The 18,225-nt window shown below is 31.5% G+C and overlaps 1 protein-coding gene across 11 annotated transcripts in view; it reads right to left on the bottom strand.

The window, feature by feature from the left end:
• Positions 1-390: 390 nt before the first annotated feature.
• LOC140051102 (uncharacterized) overlaps positions 391-18,225 on the bottom strand; it is a 55,451-nt gene continuing 37,616 nt past the window's right edge. For 6 of the 11 annotated variants that reach the window (XM_072096200.1, XM_072096201.1, XM_072096202.1 and 3 more), the window contains 12 exons: positions 14,944-17,337; positions 14,515-14,775; positions 13,322-13,421; positions 12,875-13,123; positions 12,487-12,574; positions 11,990-12,139; positions 11,384-11,596; positions 8,818-8,916; positions 7,303-7,404; positions 4,952-5,047; positions 4,787-4,812; positions 391-2,313 (listed from right to left, as the gene is read on the bottom strand). In XM_072096200.1, the coding sequence (XP_071952301.1) occupies positions 1,836-2,313; positions 4,787-4,812; positions 4,952-5,047; positions 7,303-7,404; positions 8,818-8,916; positions 11,384-11,596; positions 11,990-12,139; positions 12,487-12,574; positions 12,875-13,123; positions 13,322-13,421; positions 14,515-14,775; positions 14,944-17,337 (4,256 nt within the window). In that variant the 3' untranslated portion in view covers positions 391-1,835. Of the gene's footprint in view, positions 2,314-3,790; positions 3,813-4,786; positions 4,813-4,951; positions 5,048-7,302; positions 7,405-8,817; positions 8,917-11,383; positions 11,597-11,989; positions 12,140-12,486; positions 12,575-12,874; positions 13,124-13,321; positions 13,422-14,514; positions 14,776-14,943; positions 17,338-18,225 lie in introns of all 11 variants that reach the window. The other 5 variants (XM_072096210.1, XM_072096209.1, XM_072096207.1 and 2 more) reach the window with 5 other exon arrangements.

Raw genomic sequence — 18,225 nt, 5'->3', positions numbered from 1 at the left:
AATAAATGAAAAAAAACCAAAACTTTCTAAAATACCAGTAGCAACGCTTTTCAATTTGTAGGCAGGATGGAAAGGTTGACATTTCATGATCCAATCTAGAATAAAACTGGCTATAACTTTCTAGTATTTTAAATATTTAGTTGATTTCGTAGGCAGTACAAGTTAGAAGTAGGAAAAAAATGGAACAATTGGATGGAGTGGTTTGATATTCCAATGATCCAATCTAGAATAAAATTAGGTAATTTTCTAGTATTTTATCAATTTGTAGTCAGCAACAGGAAGTATCCAAAATGGAATGGTTGACAGGTTTCTTCCAATTAGATCCAATCAAACAATGGCAAACTTTGTAGTATTTTGAATACAAAATATTTATTAATACATAAACTAAATACAGATTGTTTAAAATGAATACATTTGTATGGTTATACTGTAGGTAGGCCTATTAAATACAATTGAATTTATAATAGTTGATTTTAATTATACTGTATTACTTTTAAAATACACATGTTCCCATTCAATTAGGTATATATCTTTTGCAGCTTGTTTATACTTTGATCACAGTCTAAAATTGTACTTCATAGTCAAATACATGATTGTCACAAATAAAGTTAATTACTTTATCTTATATTACCAATTAAAATATATTATAATTATTGATTATATGAGAATAACTTATAATGAATTTATTTTTAGTATGCTATGCCATATATTGCATGAATAATATTTCTAGTGCCGAATTACAAATGGTATGTAAATTAATGTTAAGTTCAGTTGCAGTTATTTAAGATTGTCTATTGTTTAATATGTCTAGCCCAGTATCACACCATAGACAAACCATTGGATATAGCTGTATTACGTCAGCCAATCAGATACGTTGAACGGTGACCATTTTTAGTAGTCCTACCCTGTTTGCATTACTTAGCTGTCACCTAGTTGACGATGTATTTATAATAACTCTATGCTAGATTCAGACACCATGCTCGATTCAATTATAGCCCTAGTGTGAACTGTTTTAGGTTTATCTCCTGATATTCTATGCACTAAATGCTTTTAATTTATTCATTGTCAACCAATTATAATCCCTTAATTTAAAGACCCATGGGACTATAATAGGACACATATTTATAATGAAATGAAAAAAACATGTTAAAACATCACAAAATGTGCAAATATACAACAGACATTTACATATAATACATGATACAATTTTTAAAACCTATTAAATACAATATTGGTGGGAACAAAATCCAGTTCCAAATTAAATAAATGATAAAATTAAATGCTAAATTAATTAATTGGTTATCTTAAGATATACTACTGTATTAACACTATATTGCACAACACAGCAAAATTAGTATACAATAAAATTACATTTTGATGTATTTTATATACAGAAGAGATTTGTATTAGTAAATTAAAAAAATTGTATTATCTATTTTTTAAGTTTCAATATACCTTTGTCATCTTAAAAAATTAACTACAGTATTTATCTGGCAACATAATGTTTGTGAAACCAAATTGGAAGATATGTATTTAACTACCATACTCAAAATGATTGATCTTTTCAAAAGGCACTATATAAATCATGAATAATATTATAACTGTATCAAATAATTGATATGCAATATCTTAATAAACTGATAAGCAATATCACTTACTAAAACTCAGTTTCCATTATGAAATAAGTCAAATATTTATAACACAGAATTTAAAATGGTTTTGGTAGAAAAATTATCACTTGTATTTGGGTGTAATGTCTTGTTACAAAACACCTTCATTATCAACTCCATTTTAATTTCTTAGTGTAGGACACATAAAGATGATAGTCAACTGCATTAGTTAACATTATTACCATTTGTCTTTTGGTATATTATCTTTGTTGTTTTAAAACGTTGTAAGTTACTATTCTTCGCCTCCTTATTAGATTCTTTAATAATACGCGTGTTTTGTGGTCCTCTAGTAGTTCTCTCCGAAGATGATGAGAATGCTGCTCTGTTGATATAGCTTGTCAGAAGAGAAGTTCTCGTAGTGAATTTTGGTTGCGAAGAGGGCGAAGATGGACTACGCATTGCAGATGTTGTTCGTTTCTTCAGTTTCGGTTCGGAGGTCTTCGTAACAAGAGGTTTGATAAGTGGTTTGCGGCTGTTTGGGCTTTGTGATCGGCTTCTGTAGCTAGTAGAAACAGGAAGTTTTGAGGGTGGTGTTACTTTAATTGATGATGATGCTAGATTGTGAAGCTGATCAAGTGCTGTTAGGCTACAGCTAGCAGTGACAGCACGTTCAGGGCTAGCATGATAATGATGACGTTGAGGACTACATGAAAAAGAGAAAGACACAAAGAAACACACAATGAAGCTGACAACATAGCAATAATGAAAACACAATGACAAAAGTGTTCAATGATAAAAAGCACACAAATACTGATTTACTCTTAAAAAACATAAGCGACAATATGAACAAAATAGAGGAATGGGAGTAATTTATAAATATAGATACTTTACAGAAACAGACTGCATTATATATGTACAGGGTGGTCGAGGGAGTTGAAACAGAAGTGTTCTATGATTGGTAACAGACATATAACATAAAAATGTGCTTTATGATATTAAGTTGTTTATAACTTTATACGGATGGTTTTAGAAGGAAAAAAACGTCCTTTTAAATATTAAAACAAGGCAACCACACCATTTTATGGCCAAGGGTAATTTATTTTGATAAAGTCATGCTACATAATATATTTTGTTAATTTTGTTTCAACAAGGACTTCCAAAAACAAAAAGGAGAGTCCCAAGGTTAGCAAATGCCTCTGATGTTCCCATCTGGACAATTCAAGCATGATTGAGCAGATACACCACCCCTCTGACTTTTTTAAAAGTAAATACTTTCTTCTATTTGATTTTGTTAATTATGTCAGGTATTGAAAAGTTAACAAAGCTGAAGATAAATTAGCATGCACAAATAAAGATTTACGGTTATAGAAAAACTACATAACAATATATATATATAATATAATTCATTAAAGATACATTTAAGGACATTTTTAGGTGCTGTCATAAATGATTGAGAGATGCGTATGAGTCTTCCCTGCCCCATCATGGTTTCAGTTTCTGTACAGTAATACTGTATACAATGAAAATTAATAACTTTAGTTATGTTAAGTTTTTGTATAATAAAAAAATAGGGAATTCTATATTATTCAAATCATGATGTTAAATCTGTAACAATAGCATTACATTAGTCAAAATGATATTAATATAAGCATAAGTAATGTCGGATTATAATATATGCAAATATTTAAATATTTTCATTATAATAAATTAAGGCTTTTAAATACTACACTATGTGTAATAAACGGTAGAAACTTTAAAATGTTCCTTTTAACAATTTTGTTATCTTACTTTTATAAATATTGTTATTAATGTGTAAAATTAGCATACACACTTAAAACCAGGTGTCATTTTTAAATAAAGCATTATACATTATCAATATTTTCTGTCAACAAAAACCAATAAGATGAATAATAACAGGTGTTAAAATAATCAAATTAATGGTAATTAAACATGTATTATGCTTGGACTGCCAATAAATAACCAATAAGAGGTATAATTTGTATGAGACAACAGGTGTTAATATATTCAAATTAATGGTAATTAATCATTTATTATGCTTGACTGCCCAATAAATAAATATGGATAATACAATACTGTATATATAACACATGCAATAAGGTTAGGGATAGAAAGCGCAGTATTAAAGGGTAATCATCAATAGAGGGCGTGCTACTACCAACCTGTCGCTACTCAGAGTCAGTCCTTTGTAGAAGGGAGAAGTAAAAAGAAGAAGAATGAAAAATTTATTGTCAAAAATATATTATGAAAATCTATAGAACAATTAAACAATAAAACAGAAAGATATGTCAGCAAAGAACAACATTGTGTTTCAGTGAATACAAACAGAAGAAGATTCAACATTTTATTGTCAAAAATATATTATAAAAATCTGTAGAACAATAAAACAGAAAAAGCAAAGAACAACAAACATTATTGTGTTTCAGTGAATGTGAATTCATGTGAAATATATAAAACATGCATTAGAATACAAAGAAAACACAAATCAATGAACAAAAAATATTGTACTGGCATTATTATAACCCATGTATAAGTATAGGCCTAACCACAAATTTTGGGTAATTTTTTATTCATGCCGGTATAATCTGTGGATTGTGTCAATCATGATATCTGTGATAGCGTTAAGTCTGCCCTTTTTCACAATGATTTTGACACTTTATTTAACTTGTTAAAACCATTTTAATCTTTTGATTCGTGTGAATCTTCATTTTGATGTGTTTTATTGTGAATAAATTTGAATTGAATTGAATAATAGGTTACTCATAGAATTTTGCTTTATAATATCATAATGGTAATAAGTCCATAAATGGTGTTTCAGAGTCAGTTCAGTTACTATTTAGATATTTAATATTATTTTTAACTTAATTACAAAAGTGATGTAATCAATTCAATTAGTCTAGTGCAAATAAGATTATCAACATTGTCACAGTGCAGTGGTGTCTTTTTCACAATCATGTTATATATGCAGCAGCATGTTTTATTATAAGACTTTTACAGTAGAATTCGTCTTAGTGGGCAGTGCTATTCAAGGGACACCTATTAAGGAAACATTGTCATTGGGAACTCAGTTTTTGTAGTCGAAACAGTCCCAGTATTATGGCTGCCGTCATCATCAATTTGTAGTAAAAACTACATCTCTAACAATTAACTATGCTTACCTTGTTGATCTTTTCTTAAGTTTATTCTGAAAAGAACAAAGCATTTTAAAATGTAACAACTAAACTACAAACTCAAGATTTCTGTTTTTATAACACATTTTACATAATTGTGATTAATATTATATCAATTAAAACAAAAGCATTACCAGTAATTAGGTTACTTACAGATGTGGGTGACTTAAAATTCAAATGAGCATACAGCAAGACACCAATATCTTTGTTTCCGGTTTCCATAGCAATAGAAAATGCATCACTACCATCCTATAATATGATAATATAAATAAAGAATAATCTATTATAGTAATCCTATTTTAAAATGAAACCTTTAAAACATTAAAAAACCTTATATATTTCACTAAGCACATTTTATAAACCAATCATATGTTTATAATTAATAATAACATGCATACAGCAAAACTTAAGACAGTATAAACATGCCACACCTAACAACAGCTAGTAAAACACATGCCACAACTAACAACAGCTAGTAAAACACATGCCACTTAACAACAGTTGCATATCCTTACTTACAGTGTTTGAAAAGCACAAGAAAAAGATAATATAACAAACATTATTATTTGGGGGAAGAGGATGTAAAAACAAATTAATTAATAATGTAATATATAATATATATTCATTTTAAAAAGCCATATAATTTACACATTTTTCTGCTTTAAGTTTAAAAAAATGTTCAAAAAGTTTAAAAAATATGTCATGGAAAATATTATGGTGTTTTTATCAGAAACTGTCAACATTTTTATTTTCAGGTGGTTTTAATTTCCCATGATTCCCTGCATGATGCTTTGGGTATTTCCGACGTGACATGGCTGACCTATCCAGCAAACAGGAAGTCTTTATTGACTGGCAAATCACAGCTCGCAGTTTACAAAGATAAAGCGTAGAACGAAAACACATCCTTGCCAAGCCTCGCACACAAGACACACATGTGTGACAGAGCATATCTAGGCCAAGCAGGAGGCTATAAGCTTCACTTCTGCTGAGGTGAAGGAAATCTAGGCCACGATTTCAGGCCTAACATTAAACTAACATACAACATATCATTGACTTAGCTAAGTGCTGGATGGAAGGTTAACATATTAAAACAATAGGATTTTTAGGGTCTTACAAGTCATCGTTACAATTCAGTTTGGTCCTCGTAACCTCCTTTTAAAACAGCAAAGTAATTCTATATTTAAAATGACCAATCAGGATATGCGCAATGAACATACTGAGTCAGTTATAAGACCACATGTCTTGTACAATTGAGTTTGACCGTAACCCCTGGACTAAACCAGATGAAACTTGGGAATGTCTAGTCAGGAGAAATACACTCTTATTCTTTGTTAGGTCCTATAATTCAACCTTTGATAGAAATTTCTACTGTATCGTTGGTCTTCAAATTTTGTCGACTAATTATTCTTTTAGTGACAATACTACATTTTGAATTTGAAAACTAACACAATGTCTTAAAGGTTCTAAACTCATCTATTGCAATTGTATTCGACAAAAACTAGACTTTCAGTGAACAGACATTTCAAGCCAATATACTGGTGGCGTCAATATATTTGGAGATTTATGGTACTACCATCTAATTTGTTCTGTTTTTAAGCACAGACATGGTTAATTTTAGATTTGGTTTAAAACCAGGCTTTTTTAGTTTCTGGAAGAAAACATAAATTCAGTCAAGCATAAACAGGTACCACAAATGTCAATGCTTCTGATTCTGTTGATTAAACAGAAATGCAATAGATTGACAAGTCACAAACAGTTTAAAAGTCACTGACATCATTAGCTCGCATGCTGTTATCTTACTAGCATCCTTCATCACATTTTCCTTCCCAAATATTCTTAAAAGTAACAAGTAATGTGGCAGTTGATGACAGCTTAATTTAAGTGCTATGGTTAAGTTAGTTCTGTGTGTATGCTGGAAAAACAAGTCACAACAGACATCATCAATTATTCATTGTAAGGTAAAATCACATAGCAGAATCACTATACTTCAAATGGTAGATACGGGTGGGGGATACAGAAACAAAATATTTTTTGAAATATTGAATAGACTGCAAAACTGTATTTTGTCAAAAACATTTATGTATTACTGTATTCTGATTTTTAATGATAGCCATAAGTGAGTTCATTCACTTCCTTCTCAAAGGTGGCAATTCTGTTCCCAAAACAATCAAATTCACAAGATGCACTCACTACACAAACAAAGTTTTTGTACACGTCTTTTGAAGTGGAGTTGTTTTTTGTCATGAGAAAAGTCCTGGCTTCTGAGAGGATTTGAACATGGAATCGGTAGCTGAGCTGTGAATCTGTTTCTGCATACAGGTGAAGAGTGTCATTTCAAATCATTGCATGGTTTCATATACGAGCCTTTGAGAACATATGATCACAAATGCCCTGTGACTGTGTGCAGTGTGTTGTTAAATAGTGCAGTGGTGTTATGATCATACGCATTCATTGCACGAAAGCAGTGATGCATGAAACCCTTGTTAGCACCCCGAAAAACTTACGTTATCAAGAAGCGTGGGATTACAGTCAGCCTCGGCCAGTAGCATCTTGACTATATCAAGATGGCCATGTTCGCTGGCACACATCAGTGCTGTCGACCCATCCTGCTCGTAAAGTGACAAAAACATTTTCAAGTTGTTGCAAACATGCAAACTTCCCATCACCCATTTATCTTATTTTGCATCAAACTCTGTTTATATTTAATATGTTAATTATGTTAATATTTATGAATTTATAATATTTTATCAATGACTAAATTATTAATTAATAATTTGACAAAAAAAGGCCAATGCCTATTATCTGCTCCAGGTAATATTAAATAAACTTTGTGAATTTGCCAACAAAATATTGTTAATTATTAAAGTTAAAACAATTTAATAATAATTATTAAATCAATAATAATATCACTATTAATATTATTATTTCTTTATAATTAGTATCTTATTTGTTAAAAACAGAGTGTGTTACAAATAAAGTATATTACTAAATAAAAAAAACAAAAAATATTAAAATGCATTCACCATTGTAAAATCTACAATAAGTCATCGAACAAGCACAGCAGCTTTTTTATTTAATCAATTTTACAATTATTTAATATTTATGGCTATTTAAATTTAAAGCACAACAAGAGATATATCTTAACATGGTTCAGTGACTACAATAGCACTTAGTGAAATAAGAATCAACTATTACACAAATGAAAAATCTTTTACATCAGGCAAAACAGAACAATTAATCATTTACTTGTGTTGAGCAAAAATTAAAATTTTGACTGATGCAGCGCGTATATACTGTGGTGCTTATTCAATCACATCACAGCAAATATATACAGTACTATACACTACCCAAAAACCAACATGCCATTATAAGAACACCAATATACATTAGGGTCAAAACTAAAATGTATACAGAATTGAAATACAGTGTTGTAGGCAATACAATAATATATTCAAACAAGAAAAAAAATATTTATAAATAGTAAGATTAGTGTGAAAGTTACTGAACAAAAATGTAAGTAATACGGGGTTTTTTTTGTCAATGATTTATAGGATGTATTTAGATAGAAAATTTTATCCTTGGCTATGTTCCAACCAATGGATATTTTAATTGCTTTGTAAAAATTTAAAAATTAAATACAGAAATGTATTTAATTTAAGCTTTACTTTAGTATAAACACAAAAATAAACAGTTCATTTGTTTTAATAATTTATTAAATGCCTCATTATAGTCATCCTAACTTTTAATAATCTACCTAAAAGTATTTCATCTGATTTTTTTTTGCTTTGTTTTATGTTATATTATATTGTGCATTGTTTATTATTTAAGCTTTTATATTTTTCATATATTTTTATCCAAATTTATATATTAGTTCTTTTGTAATGAAAACTGAACAGGTTATCCTCTCTAAAGATTTTAAATAAAATAAAGGATAAAATGTCAAGTGTTGTAAAGTGTTAAGAGCTTTTCTTGTATTATTGTACATTTTAATATCCCCTGTTGCGAATGTGTTATTTTACCTCATCCTGAATGTTCAAGTCAGCCTTGGCTTCTAACAATAACTCAACAGTTTGTACTCTGCCGTGGCTAACTGCCAACATTAACGCTGTCTGACCGTCCTGTAAAAACCAAGTATATTAATACATTGTTATTACTATACAATATTTTAAAAATACTAACTGTAATATTAATAATACATATACTATTAGAAACATCTAACATTTAGAATTTAATCAATTATTAAAATTCAGGTATATTTTGGTTATAGTATATAAAATTAGGATATATGGATAGGGTGGGAGGTGTACACATCTTGCTCATGTGCACTTTAAAGAACCTAGTACATCTTTCGAGATGAGTAGGGGGTTACCCCACTGTACTAGTATACATACAGCCAATGTCACTCATCAAGAGGGCCTCTTGATTGTCAGCATACGCTGTTTCGGGTCACCCTCTATAAATAAGGTAGAATAAAAACCCAGACACTGAATCCAAATGATCTTTTACATAACAGTAAAACACGCACTCTCTTACTACAGTAGAACTCCGTCTATAGGACACCATTATAAATGGAAAATGGCTGTTTCTATCTTTTTACCATGGGCATCTGATAAGACTTTGAAATACAATTAAGCAGTGAAGTCAAGCACAAATCTTAATTTACTATTTACTGTACTCTCCTAAGTCCAAAGGAATTGGTTATCAGCTAGGTAGTAAAACACCTTTGAAATTTAACTACAATTTGAATTAAAAGAACTGCCTTTAATGCTCTAGATAAATTTGGGATTGAAATAATTTGGGAAACAAAATCAGACAGTGAAAAATTAAATCAACGAACATGTCTAAGTCCCTTATAGCCCATGTAGGAAATATTATGTATGTATAGATCAAGAAATACAATTTATTCGTATTCCACAAGAGATTTACAGACATCAAACAGAAACACTTATAAAAATAAACAAACAACAAGTTACAGCGGAAATTATATTTTCTTTATAATTCTGTTACGTCTGTATTGTATTATCATCTTTTCTAATTACGGACTTAAATATTTTCTCATAGTAGTCACTCTTTTGCAAATTATAAAAGTAAACTAAAAACTCCTGATAACCGTCCGAATCAAATATTTGTAGTCATCAACTTTTTCCAAAAATTATAAACAAAAAACTAGCCCTGTAATCATTATTATTATGGTTAGGCGAGTATTTTAACTTTGTTGTGTGAATAAGCGAGGTGAAAGAAAAACATTAGTCAGATTTTCGACAATCACTCTCAGACTGATGACCTTTTATGATTGGTTAAGTAACTAAATTTGTTTAAATTTTATAAGCACCTTATTTTCATAATTTTGTTTCACCAAAGTTAATAATCGATGGTTTGCCCATATTAAAAATAACAAAATACACAAATATATCACATAACAATGAAATTAGCATAATAAAGAAAATATAAAGAATAAGAGATGGGCCAGCATTATTCAACAAGTATCTTAGGGAGTGGAGTAGAAGCTCTGGCACTTTTGAACATTGGACATTGGGATTGAAAGGCAAAATTGTTATCAACCAGCCTACAACTGCACTACGCATGTTAACCACCAACCAACAACTCCAATATGCACGCAACCACCAACCTACAACTCCAAAGGATCATTTTATATTTAAATATTTTAGTACCTCCAAAACACTGCCTCCTACCAAACATTATACTGTACCATTTAAAAATGGGTCAGGATGTACCAAAATCAAATGAGCAGGGTATTGTCAAGGTGGTATAAAGTAAGGTTAATATTTTATTTCTCAAGCGTTTTCTATCATTCTCTCTCTCACAGGATGTGAGTAAACTGCAGTGTACCACCTGCTGTAAGTGATAATAGGCAAACAGGTGAGTTTACAAGCAGTATTTGTTAAACAAACACCAGATCACTTGGGAAGGGCGTGGCTGGCTGTATACATATGTTAACCTTGGTGGTTATATGGCCTATTATTATCAAGTGATGTATTATCAAGACATATGAGCAGAATGGACAGAATGGCCAATGCTATCAGGGGCTGGGTGATAACATGATTAAATCTAAAACAAAAGCCATTGCTTAAGATATAAAATAACCATAAAATATTTTGCTAAAGCACTGCTCCATGTTTTTCTTAAAAATAAATATCAACCTATGTGTCATAGCCACAACATTTAAACCTACCAACAATTTAACAGAACTCCCTGAACTCAATATTGCTGTGAAATGTCTATGTGCTTTTTATACTGTATGATGGAATGTATAACCGAAAACCATATGGTTTTAGTTATCTTAGAACATCAGTTATAATTTGTGCATGACAAGTGAAAAAAAATTGTAGGATGTAGATTCAAATTTTTTTTTTTTGTAGGGGTAAACTTCCTGATTGTCTTATAAAATTAAAAAAAAAATAAAATCCCCTCTTTATTCCATTATGCATCATTTTTTTATTGTTTTGTTTAAAGAAAGTGTTTGCATACAAATTTAAGGGTCTGGGATTAAATCCTGCTCCAGCACACATAGAAAATTTCTCAATACTGAATATGTAAGAAATAAATAATAAAATACCGCTTTACCCGTGTATCTTTGATGTTAACATCCCCTAAGTTGAATAGTCTCCTTATACAGACACGTTGTAATTCATTTGTCACTTCTGACAAAGAGGCTAGCATAGTTGCTGTATAACCAGCTTTGTTTTGCTTGTTCACACTACAGTCTCCACTGTCCAGTAGTTGTTCAACTATCTCATAATTACAATGGGATACAGAGTAATGTAGGGCTGTGTTGATCTGATTTTTAAAAAGCAAAAAGATAGATTTTACAATATTGATGTAGGTGTATGTCAAGCAAGGGTGCAATCATCGACATTATAGGTACTTTGAACCTCTTTAATTTTTAAGGGGTGGAATATTAGTATGATAATTTTACAGATATTAATTCAGTCAAGAAACTTGATTTTTTATTTAATAATTTTTGATATAGGCTAATTAGGATATATTTTATTGAAGGTATGACATTAGTTTTAGTGTTTGACATATCCACTTTATACACTTTAAGGTTGAAAGGGTAGAAAACTGTATACTGCATGGGGAATATAAAGATAATCTTGGGGTGGGTGTGAATAAATGAATATCGAAATTATATCACACATATTTTTAAAACAATGTTCCTGTTATACTTACATTATGGTCAACCATGTTTACCACCTTCTCTCGCAATACCTTTGGTTTTGTAGCTAATGCAGATAGGAATGTTTTTACTTCATTGCAATCAGACGTCTTCTGACTTGTAATTCTAAACCATTCTCTAGCAATCACACTAGTGGATGTAAGCTGAAATGAAATTTGTCATTTATTATATTATTTACAAAATATTTAATTTAGTTTTAAAACACATTCATTGATATAAATATAGCTAATTTAAGAAAATGGTTAAATGGTTTGGTACATCTACTATTCTTTCAAATTTTATTTATTAAGTGCTTTTTACAAAGCGCTTTGACAACTGCAAACAATTTATTTCATCAAAAGGCTATCAGAAACAAAACAATGAAAAAGATGTTAGAAAAACATTACAAACATAAACCACATCGATCATATTCCAAAATGTAGATCTCAATAAAAATAGTAGGCTATAAATGTGACAATATGTGTTTGTAAAAACATAAACAATGAATTACCAAATCTTGGATTCTCTCTTCCATCCCATTTGTTAGTAATGCTTCCATCTGATCCAATGAGGAATAAACTGCCGGATTCAAAGCAAACCTACAGCAAAATAATTATATGTAAAGAAGGAATTTTTACACCAAATGAATAAAACATGTAAAAGCAGAAGGATAAAGATTATAGGTGTGTCCTTAAGTAAGATGTTGTCCTTTCAGTTGTATATCCTTCAAATGAGACACCAAGCCATTGGTTCCTTGTATATGACACAGAACTCTTACTGGTACAAAGTTTGCAGACTGTGTCGGCCCACAGTGTAGTAATATATAACATGTTTGTATGTGAGCATAGTCTCTGCAGATGTCAGTGAGGTACATTTAAAGAATAGAGGACCAATCTTACCCTTCTTCCACTTCAACTTCCTTTAACGTTGGCATTTCCCTCCTTATTTTTGGTACTTCTTTCACCTCAGTAGAATAGTCAACCAAACTGGTGAGTTTGCCATGAGCTACCTTGTGATATGTGATCTGGCCAAGTTCACTGTCATAGCAACCTTCATCTGGAGAGGTTGATGCGTTAGAGCTGCCATCTGAACTTTCACTATCTGACTCAGATGATTCATCATCACTTGAGCTGGAACTCGGTGCCAATCTAAATAAAAAAGGGAACTGTATAAATCCATCCAGGAAGATAAATAAAGATACCAATCCTAAAGACATCTTTGTGACCTGCCTGTGTAACTTGTATAGATTAACATAGCCTAAACACTTTGGAAAAATTAGAGTGTCCCAGTGCTAATTGCTTGTACAGGGATGGTTCAAAGTAACTAGAAAATAAATAAATTCTTACTTTGTAACATCATTGATGTCCTTTTTATTTTGAATGCTACTATTTGTCTGTGAGCTTCCATTATCCATAGTTGGCTTGTCAACTTGTACTGTCAGTTCATCTGTATATTGAACAATATATTTGTAATAAAATCAGAAAATCACAAAAATCAATTAAAACAAGTAAATTATTCAGAATGAGTGGATCAATATTCTGTGAGTAAAAATTATTATTCTGTTATGATACTTTTAGTGATTAATTTAACCATGGAGGTATACCTCCATGATTTAACAAGACAATTTTTACAGATATTCACATGTACATCTATGAATTAGGCTGCAATGTGCACATAGACTCGTACCAGTTCTTTAAACAGTCATGCTATTTTGTCATGTGCAGAGTTCATAGACAGTTAAAACGGTCACTACTGAATCCATTAATTACCATGCTAGTTCAAAACTACATAACTAAGTGCAATCACAGACGACTCAGCCTGCTACACATTATGTCAGTAAATTGTGTAATATCAGAACAACAGCACATCTAACAAAAACCACCTGTTTTTCACAAAAACTGCCGGGTCATTTCATTTCTAAATAGAATTTAGACAGATTGTATTATTCAGTGGATTAGGAGGAGACCTTTCTGAACATCAAAAGGGAAATGTTTGTGGGGGATACTCTCTGCTCTTCTTCTCCTCATGTTTCCTGTTATGTGCACTAGAAGTTAGAGCACATAAGCACAATTAAACTGTTAAATCTACTAAAAGCCCATTCCAGAGCTAGTAAGAGTTTGAACGAACGTGTTGTTCACAATCAATATAGCAATCAAATGAATGAAGTCTTTCTGAAAGTTTGCCATACTCTCTCAGCTTTGACCCAGCATAGTCACTTTAAAAGTTATTTACATTTAACACTTTAATGCTATTAAGCCCTTTTGATACTTGCACAACTTTTGATCCGCATTCAATGCATATTAAAGAAATTTGCGGGACAATGTGTGAACGACTTGCAAATTTGTGAACTGTGTACAACTTATGCGCACCATGGCCAAAAATTGATCATATATTTTGCATTTTAATTCCTGCGTATGTAACTTATATGTAAATACATGTCATTACATTCTATACATTGCTACACATTGAATTTGGAGCAGTGCTGAACAAAATGTGTGCAAGGGCCAACGGAGCATTATTGTGTATTGATATTCTGTACCTTCACGAATGGCGTGCATGTTAGTGAAACCACCGGCAAACAGATTATCATGCTGGTACCAGGATGCTGTGCTACTACTGGGAATGCCCATGCTACTAGTAGGATTATCCGTGTTATTTTCAGGACTTTCTGTGCTACTAATACCTGGTATTACTGTATACTCAGACCGACCTGAATGAAGATCTTCAGCGATAGATGATTGGCTTTGAGTTGGAGAATAACTTAAAGATGCAGAGACATCTTGCTGTTCTTCTAACAAATCTAAATTTATAAAGTAGAAATTAGTAAAATAACTATACAACTTAAAATGTACTTTGTTATGTTTCAGTTTAACACTCATTTGATTATTTTGGTTAAATCATAGGAGATTTTTAATATGGTATTGTTGATACTGATTTCCTAAGAATAATTTTATTGTTTTAACTTTACCTTCATTTTCCTTGCTCCAAACATCATCAAACGAAGGAAATTGAGTGATATTGTCAATTTCATCTAATGGTTTATAACATTCCATTTTTTGATTTGGCATGTTTATAGTTGACTCTTTCTCATTATCGCTGTTGCTGGTGATAGAATAACCTAAAGGAATCTGATGAACTTCCAAAGTTTCAACAGAGGAAACATCTTCACTTATTCTCGCATCTGGTGAAATTGCAATCCCACTGTCACTACCATCCACAGAATTTGAAAAGACATTGTCACACTGACAACAAAATGTATCAACATTGAAATCTGTTGTCAATTTTACAGATACATCAGTAGAAGTGGTTGGTGCCCTGACATCACCATTGCCAACTCCAGTGTTTATCATTTCAGGCAGAGCCTCACATGAAGTTGCTTTTTCAATCTGCACCAATTCCATTCCAGTTGCAAGATCGTGCGATCCAACTGTAGCACTAATACCTTTGTCTGAAAGTTCTGTCTCAAATTGAGTGGATTTTTCAATTGTTTGAAGTGAGTCTGTATTTGTGCATTGATTCATGGAGTTCATAATTGTCTCTGTTGCAACATCATGTGAATCAAGAATCACCTCTGTTTGCTGATCTTGCACAGAAAGAGACTCTGTAACAATTCCACAATCTTTCGTAGTTTTAATCATATCAGTAAATGAATCCTTTTTTGTGACATACTCTTTAACAACTACTGGTTCAGTATTGCAAGTGCTATCAATAACATCTGGTTTCTCAATGTTCAGAGAGTCTGTATTAGTACCAATAATGCTTGTTGTCAAGATGTCAGTATTAACTCCACAACTTGGCAAATTCTTTTTGAAATATTCAGTTGAGGTAGACTGATTTGCTACTTGTAGTTCTGTATTTGTAGAGCTGATTGCCATCACGGGATTAACAGTACTGCATTGTTGATCGTTAGTTGATAATTCGATAAAAGAACTCTTTTCTGACATTTCAACTTGTTGTGTATTTGTTGAAGATGCAATTGTCTGTGCACTAACATTAATTCCAACAGCGCATGTATTAATAATATCTGTGTTTACAGAACTATCTCTCATTTCCGGTTTCTGTACCAATACATTTGGTGGGGCAGAATGAACAAGTTCTGTGTCCGAGACTTTAGAAATTATTGTCTCTTCAATTGGTTGAATTCCATTTGATCTCTCTCCATGATTACAAAGATCTGGTAACATTTTTGCCATAATTCCAATGGATTTCATTTCTACTTTATTTTCAACCAGCTTGGTTTGTGAAGGAGACCTTGTAAACTTGCTAGACATTTGAATAGTGGTTATATTGCTTGATCTTTTTTCAGTATGTTCAATGTAATCAATTGTACAATCACCAACTCCGACATCTGTGGTGTTTGGTGATTGCTTTTTAGATTTTAATTGTAGCATCATTAAACGCTTTTCCTCTTTCAAAACAGACAGTTTCACTGTTAATACAGGAATTAGTTTTGCTTGTTCTTCTAATTCTCTTAATCTCTGAAGAGCAACTGCCATTTGCTGGCGTATTGCTGCTAAAGTATTTGGAGTAATGGATGAGGAAGGTGTTGATCTTCCAGAATGACTACCAGAGTCAACCTGCTTCACATGAGCTAACTTAGAAATTGAGTATGCCATATTTGATACTAACTGGTCGTTTCCGGACGTCACTGGTGGTATTGAAGGTAAAGAGCTAGCGGTGGTTGATTGAGAGTCTAAAGAACTTAGGGAGTCACTTTTACAAGAAACCAGATTTGTAAGAGGAGATAAATCCGATGGAAGGTGATGTTTAATGTGCGTTGGTGAATTACCTAACATTAATTTTTGTTCAACTTCTTCTATGAATAACTCATCATTTGAATGATTGATATCAAGACCATCTAAAGAAAGAGTACTCTCGTTTTCAAAATCACTATAACTTGCGTCTGTTGGATTTGCAGGCAGAGATCGCGTATCTGATGATGCTTTATGAATAAATTGACTTCTATGATTACCTGGGATATACCGCTTATGTATTAAATCAGCAAAATCACTAAACGCTGCAGAAAAGAGTTGATTCTCTTGTTTCAAGATCAATTCTGGTTCAATGCTACCATCAGCTGACTTTGCTCTTCTTCTTTTATCTTTTGGTGGTTTTGGAGGAACTATTGGTGGTGATGGTTTGCTGAAAAGTTTCACAGCCTTTTTTCTTGGTCTTGAATTCCGTTTTAATTTCTTTAACGTTGCTCCAGAAGAGATTTCTTCACAATACCGTAAAAAGTCCAAGTCTATGTGGTAACCATAAGGGCAACAGTTACAGCGCTGTGTACTGCTTGTTTCCAGGTTGTTGTTGATGTTATTGTTGCTGTTGGAGTTGACTTCAATGTGACACCTTGTTGGCAGATCTGATAATGAAAAACAGAATAGGTTTGTAGATATTTATATAAGAACAACATGGTGAAACAGCAATTTTATAGACATGACTCAGTATACCAAACCAATTTGATTAGTGTACTCCGACAAATAATTATATCCGTAATCATTCATTCATTAGTAATAATTAAAAACCAGTAATAAGATAGAAATTAGGAAGACTTCCGTCCAACTTTGTTCCCACGACAAGTTCAAATGGTTTTATCTTGAAGCATTATGAGTAAGAGGATGGGATAATGTTATTTGTTTCCAAAGGATGTTGTTGTGTGGCCATCAATATGTTTATACTACAACACTATTGGTTGAATTTGATTGCGGAAGAAGACAATATCAAATCTTTCACCAAATATGTTACTTTGATTCCAGTTCTTATATTCACCAATAACACTGGCATGATGGTTTGGAAAGTGTACATATTTTTTTTTTTAATATTGAAAAAAAAAAAATGTTTAGTGCTCTTATCTACAAAAAAATGAGGCTATGGTAGCCTATAGCTAAAGTTAAAAATAATTATAGGCCTATAACTTCTTCATTTAATTGTCCTTTCCTGTATATATATATATAGAAATAAAAAGATGGTGGCTTCTAAAAAAATAAAAAGGAAAGGGTTGTAAATATGTTAACTTGACTAAATTATAACAGAATTAATTAATTAACAGAAAAGTGAATTCTTCTCAATTCTTGTATTAAACTAAATTAAGGCCATTAGGCCAATTTATGTGATATCACAACATCAATTAACCTGTTTATCAAAATTCCCTGGGGCAAAGTTTTGATTAAATTTCATGTAGTATTTTAATACAAAAGGATAATTTAGAACTACAGCACAGAGTGGATAGCCTAAAGCATAAAATTCCACT

The sequence above is a fragment of the Antedon mediterranea genome, chromosome 6, assembly GCF_964355755.1.
Source record: "Antedon mediterranea chromosome 6, ecAntMedi1.1, whole genome shotgun sequence".
Lineage (NCBI taxonomy): Eukaryota > Metazoa > Echinodermata > Crinoidea > Comatulida > Antedonidae > Antedon > Antedon mediterranea.
Note: the sequence above shows the minus strand (reverse complement) of the source record. Positions and strands in the feature narration are given on the sequence as shown.